Source organism: Mesitornis unicolor, unplaced genomic scaffold (assembly GCF_000695765.1).
Source record: "Mesitornis unicolor isolate BGI_N332 unplaced genomic scaffold, ASM69576v1 scaffold5968, whole genome shotgun sequence".
Classification (NCBI taxonomy): Eukaryota; Metazoa; Chordata; class Aves; order Mesitornithiformes; family Mesitornithidae; genus Mesitornis; species Mesitornis unicolor.
The window spans coordinates 20,600-27,341 of NW_010203741.1; the positions used below are offsets into that span (position 1 = coordinate 20,600).

The 6,742-nt window shown below is 34.6% G+C and overlaps 1 protein-coding gene across 1 annotated transcript in view; it reads left to right on the plus strand.

Moving 5' to 3' along the window:
* The window catches only part of PAPSS1 (3'-phosphoadenosine 5'-phosphosulfate synthase 1), a 36,229-nt gene that overhangs the window by 13,619 nt on the left and 15,868 nt on the right, over positions 1 to 6,742 (plus strand). Inside the window, exons 6-7 of the mRNA XM_010190813.1 lie at positions 1,249 to 1,360; positions 4,418 to 4,623. Of these exons, the coding sequence (XP_010189115.1) occupies positions 1,249 to 1,360; positions 4,418 to 4,623 (318 nt within the window). The remainder of the gene's footprint in view (positions 1 to 1,248; positions 1,361 to 4,417; positions 4,624 to 6,742) is intronic.

Genomic DNA, 6,742 nt, shown 5'->3' on the forward strand with positions numbered 1-6,742 from the left:
GAGAAATCACAGCATCTGTGTTTTCTCTGATCACATACTAGAGATAACAATTGAATCCTCATAATTTCATAAATAATTCCTGCTATCGTGTTACTTAGTTTATCCCAAGCCTGGAGATTAAATTTACAGTGTCTTCCTCACGTGTGAGTAACTTGACTTTGAAGGACTGAGACAACATACTAAGCACTGAATTAAATAGTCTAAAAATTTGCCTAACCTTTTACTACTAATAAATTTTAGTACTTTCTTTCAATACATGTTACTAGATTCCTTTCACATGTGTCTGTAAAACTATTTATTGCTTTGCTGTGGAATAAATATTTAAGGTCACCATTATTACATTTCTTTAGTGTCTCATTCTAGATTACTCCCTATCTAGAAAGAACAAATCCTTTCTCTTTCCACCTCCAACCAGTGGTTTGTTAAATATCAAGCAGGTATATAATGTAAGCTTGAGAGGAAAATGTGTGTTGTACTTGCCTCGGCATAAATTAAACAGTGTAATAAAATTAGTCATGCTCTTTGCAAAAGAGACTTACACAAGCACAGACTGTCCTTGTCAAGGACTTGACCAAGTTTTAGTAATGTACATGCAGAAATAATAGAAGCCACACAGTAAGTCATAGTGTGACTGTTTAAGTGCTAAGGAAGGAAATTCCCTGTAAGCTGATACCTCCTAAACTAAAATAAGTACTAGTCCCAACATAATTTTACTTCTGTACTGTCTCACTACTTTATGCAAAGAAAAGATTCTTTCTAATAGTTCAAAGATTAGGCCTGTTAATGTTTACACTTATAATTATGATATCTTTGTGGTAATTGTATGTGTTGTTTTTCTTTTCTTTTTTCTTTTTTTTTCTTAGCATCTTGGTTATCTTGCTTTGTTAAAAAATAAATGCAAGTGGGACTCTAATTCTGTTAAGTTGAACTTTATCAAATATTTACAACTAAATTTTGTTGTTGTGGGAGGGGACTTGTTTGGTTTTCTGTTTGTTTGTTTGTTTTTAACACATGGAAATTTGACTTAGTGTAAAGACTGGAACATAGCCAAAACTATGAACTGTGAGGAACAAGTTTTTCTTTTTTTTCTTACTTTTAGGAACTTTGAATTCTTTGTGATTAAAAACTAATATTCTATTTATACTGTCCTGCATTTTATGGGTAAATCATGCTCTGTCATGATTAATACCTGATGGTAGTCACTAAGAAACTACTTTTATCTGCTCTATTTCTGCATTTCTTTACAAGGTGGATATGCAGTGGGTGCAAGTGCTAGCCGAAGGTTGGGCAACACCCCTGAATGGCTTTATGAGAGAGAGAGAATACCTACAGTGCCTTCACTTTGACTGTCTCCTTGATGGTAGGGTAAAACTCACTATTTGTGAGTTAAAACTGACCAAACTAATCCAACTGCTAAAATACTGTTGATACTTTGCCTCCTAGTGGTGGTGTGGTAATGTCTTATCAGACTTGTGCACAAACTGGGGTAAGAGAATAGGGTATTTTAATCATCAGTTTAAACTTAATGGTTTTATTCCTTTTATACCATGATGTTAGAGTTTGAATGTCTTGTCTTTTTGCATTTACAAATTATTATATTTTTCAAATGTTTTCATTTTTGAAAATCATTTAAGCCTAAAATCTATGTTTCTAATTTGTTTTGAAGAAACTAATTTTATAATTCAGAATTGCAATTTAATTGCAGTTCAGCTCTATGTGCCGAAAGATTTGTTCTATCATAGTAATAAAGGAAGGGACAACAGACTGACTTGAGTGCTGGAGCTATTGCAAGTATGAAATCAGAATTTGAGGAGATGACTTGAGTATAGACAATTGTCACATGTAATTGAATTATTATGACTTTTTAATTATCCTGTGATGATTTAAACAAATACATTTTATTTTGCATTACTGACTGGCTAAGAGCAAGCATTAGTTGAAGTAGTCAACAAGTGATAACATCCTTGGGTTTTGGAATTTGGTTGTGGTCCTCCATAATTTTTCATTTATTCCTCTCTGAAGGCTCTGTTTTACTCCAGCCTTTTAAGTTTTTTGCACTCTGTATGAAATAGGGATAGTAAAAATTCCTGTCTCCCCACTTCCTTCTGCATTATTCTTCTTTTGCTGGAGACCAAACAGCAGAGAGAAAAATGGCACTTGTCTTTCAGTTCTGTGATCCAGACATCTGTTGTCCCTCGTACATTTTCTTGTTCCCTTTGCTATGAGTCTTTCAGACACTTGAAAATAACAGGATGGCATTATGCTGCCTAGGATAGTATCTAAAGTTTGCAGTATTGTTCTGGACTGCCAGTTTTGTTGTCATTCCATTTGTCTTCCGTGTGTCTATCCAGGTGAAATGTACTCTGCAAATGACATGGTATGCATTGAACTGCTAAAATAAATTTGTAGCTCCTTATTCTGCCCTGCAGTCTTCTGTAAATTAGAATTTTTATAAGGCTTTTAAAACCTCTTATAGGTGAGTGTTTCAGATATGGCAATATTACAAATTTTTAAACTTATACAAAAGTACTAAAAACAATTGTAAGATGTTGTAAAATATGAGTAATGAAATATAACAAATAACTTATCGATGGACACAATTTTCAGTCCAAAGCTTGAATAGAACAGTCATGTTCCTCTAGATGCTACCATATTTCCTCTTAGATATCTACTGCAACATTTACGTATAAGAACCTTTTTAGAAAAATGTGATTGCCTTAAAGCTACTTTGGTACTTGAAGCAGTGGCCATGGTTAAGTCAAAAGAACATCCTGAAATTTTCCTCCCTAATCAATACGTTAGTTCTGAAGTCTCACTACAGCAGTCATTTTCCAGAGTTTTGATTTTTTGAAGAGAAGGAAATGGCTTAATACCGGCAATGCATCTCATTCTTTGGGCTCTAAATGCAATGTTCATCCTGACTGACTTCTGCATTATGGAGACTAGTGCAGATGTGTTGACATTCTCGCTTTAAAGCTTAAATTATCTGAAATAGTCTCAAGCTGATACTGTGCTCATCTGTAATCTAACAGACTTGCTCCACTACCTTGCCTCAGTTCCTCATTTGCACAGTGTTTGAAGACAGATGTCAAGGATATTATATATTTATTATTGGTCACTGACAAAATTTTAATAATCAACAGGTTTGACTTGTCTTCCCAGTTTCAAATATTTATTTACTTGCTCTCAAAGCAAAAGGATTTTTTAAATTATCAAGTTAGGGGTGGCAAATCACCTTCTCTGTGGCTGTTGCCAAGCTCAATTTTTATGACTTAGTTGCTTTGAAAATAATTCTGAGCACTAAGACGAAACTTAGGAGAAGATGCACAGCATGCTTTTCATTTTGCATCATGAAGGAAGAGGTGACCAATTTTTCTCTTAAACTTTTCATCCAGCTTTCTCATTTTTAACCTCCTACCGCAAATTGAAAGATGGTTGTAAAAAATGTATTGCTCAAATAATGGGAAAATCAGCCTTTTTTAGGGTCTTCACTCCATTAAAGCCAATACTTCCATTAACTTCAAGGGGCTGATGACTTTTCTTCTGGAGACTACCCAAAAATTTTGCACTCTTTCAGCAAGTGTATACTCATTACAATTCAGGCCTTTGTATGAGACTCACAGTATTTACACCACAGGGTTACTCAAATCTCCCTCTAGTAGTCAAGAAAAACAAGACTTCCAGCACCTTGCAGTGAAGTAAAAGCTTAAAAATGAGGGCCACACAACTTTAAAATTCAGATATATTTGTTTAGTTTTAGAAGTAGCTGGTAAGCTTTCAGTTGAACAAACTATGCAAAATGTCTGCCTGACTCAACAGTGTTTTCTGAAATATATGTGCTTGAATCTGAATACATTTTTAAGTAAACAACAAGAGTCACCTTTTGAAATAGTTGAATTATATATGCTAATTACTTGAGTACATTTGGCTGTTTCTATTGTACTGAACTTTTCTTATGGACTGAAAGTATGGCTTGTCAATATTCTATTTTCTTTTTTTTTATTCATTATCCACTCCGGTAGCAATCTTGCCTAATATTTTAGATTATCTGTTTAAAAATGTTGATTGTGTATTTCTGCTTCCTGTATAGCTTCCAGAACAAGATGTTAATTTGAGATCACAAAGTAGTATCCTCACAGTCTAGATACTTGTGTGCAGCTATTATTATACTTGTTATTATCAGTACTATCCGTGCTCTTTCTCAAACCTTAGTGCTTGCATGTTTTTGTACCACACAACTTTTGCAAGAGTTCATTCTAAAAGTTACTTTTAAATCCTGTTAAAATAAGTACTTGAACTACCAGCTGTGTGATAGACTTACAGCCTGGACTGTAACTTGTAAGGAGGGTAGATTTTCATAATATCATTGATGAACATTACTAAGGATAAGGGCTTTTCTTTTAACTTCACTCTGCAGGGGGAGTTATTAATCTGTCAGTGCCTATAGTGCTAACAGCTACTCAAGAAGACAAAGAAAGACTGGATGGGTGTACAGCAATTGCACTGGTGTATGAAGGTCGCCGCGTGGCCATTCTCCGTAATCCCGAATTCTATGAGCACAGGAAAGAGGAGCGCTGTGCGAGGCAATGGGGAACAACATGCAAGGAACATCCCTATATAAAGGTGTGTATTGAAAAGTTGACAATCTAGTCCTATTAGCTGTACTGTTTGTGGAGCTGCAAATTAAGTGAAGCTGATGTCTGTGTCTGGCGTATTTTGACAGCAAAACTATTCTGAGAACTAATTAAAACACTTGAGCAGAAACAAAGGTGATTTTCTTGTTCTATTCAGTTGTTGAATAGTCTGCACTCAGTGTGAAAATCTAATGTCAATATGTACGCATGAAATGAATTTGAATGTACTGTAGAATCTGTGCTACAGAAGAGGAAACTTTGCCCTGTGCCTAGGAAACACATCCCTCTGTGTAGCCAGATGGATCATCAAAGCTCTTTAATCAGTGGATATATGCATTGTGAAGGCAAGAAAACTTCTATTCTGGCTGCATGTGAGAATTGCCTGGTTTAGATGCTTTTGAAATAGGTCCTGTTCCCTGGAGACTTCATGATTTAACTTTCTGGGGAGTTATTTCCCATCCCTTGTATTCAGTGTGTTTTATTATCTTGACCTTATGTGTATGTCATACTGAAATATTCTAATTGTAAAATACTCATCGCAATGCTGTATTTGCTTTTGCAAGCTGATGTAAATGTTGCCTCTAAACTCTGCACAGCCGAAATATGTTTATTTTGCCATTTGTCTCTATAATCTTTTTTCTTTACGACTATGACTTAAAATCAGATTTTAAAAAACAAACAAACAAGTCTCAAATTATGAGCTTGATCTTACAAAGGGAAAGCTTTTAATGTGTTCTAAAACTGTCTGTATGACTAATAGTTATACATACATGAAAACTGTGGATCTTTTTATTTCTTACCAATTTCTTTATTAGTGGGTAATGACATCCTTTTACTGACTGAAGTTGTACTGAGGAGTATATTTGAAAAAGGACATCTGCTAGATACAAGTAAGAGTATTCTGGAAGATTTTCAAAGCCCTTGATGTGTTCTTTGCTGATGAACATAAGATTACCCCTTTATTGAAAACTTAACACAAATTTAAGAAATTCTTAGAAAATCTCATGCAGACAAAATTTGAATGACTTGTTATAATGCATTAGCAATTACATAATGACACGGCTGAAACATATGTAGAAGATGAGGAACTATGTTGTCTCTACTGGGGTGTATAGTAGTATTGTGACAGCACATGAACCTGGTGGCCCTTCTAAATTAATCAGAAATCTTTGGGTGTCGGAAAGTCACTATAACTCAGTTTTCTCATCTTCATATTTTTATTGCATCTTCCGCCTCCTTTAGTAAGATGTCAATGTCTGGCCTTTTTTTTGGGAAGTGGGTGGTGACTGTAGTATCATTTAATTCCAGCAGGTCCTCTATCTCAAAATAAAAATAAATTTAAAAAACCTACACGTAATGTCACATCTTGGCTTGTGGGTTTAGTATGTAATGTCTTATATCAACATTTGTTGTCATCTTTAAATTACGTAGGGCTAAAAAATTATCAGAAATGTGTATGAAGCTTGGAAGTTTTCTGTGGTTCCATCTTCAAAAGTAAATGCATTCTCAGAAATTAACCATTTCTGTGGTCGTTGCTAGAGTATGTTAAGCAGCTTGCCATAATTATTTTTTGATAAAAGCTGAGGTGATACTTGAAGATATCAAAAGAATTGTAGTGCATATGCAATATATGTTACCTTGGTAAAGTTCTAACGTGAAACAAATCCAAAAGCTATCCTACTTCAAAGATTCTGATTTTATTCATAAGTTAGTGGGTGAGTAGTTAACCAGAACTACTTTTGTTTGGTTTATTTGTTACTTTATTGCTGACCAGAATCTTGTAAACAGCAGGGTGATACTGGAACTGCCTTTGTGTTGAGCAGCAACTATTAATTATGCAACTTCGTTGTACTTAATATATTATGCTTTCCAGCCACTATCTCTTTTTGTCGTGTAATAATGTTGGTTAAGAATACTGGCTGTTTGCATATATTAAAACAATCCTTTATTTTGAAAGAAAGGCATATGCCTACTGAAGATTTGTGCACGTCTCTTGCACCATAGTACAACATGTCTGGACTATGTTCCAGTGGGATTGTTGTTTGTTTTTTTTTAAAAGACATTGATGCTTGATTTGAGACTGCCAAAATTAACCTGGAACTCTTTCC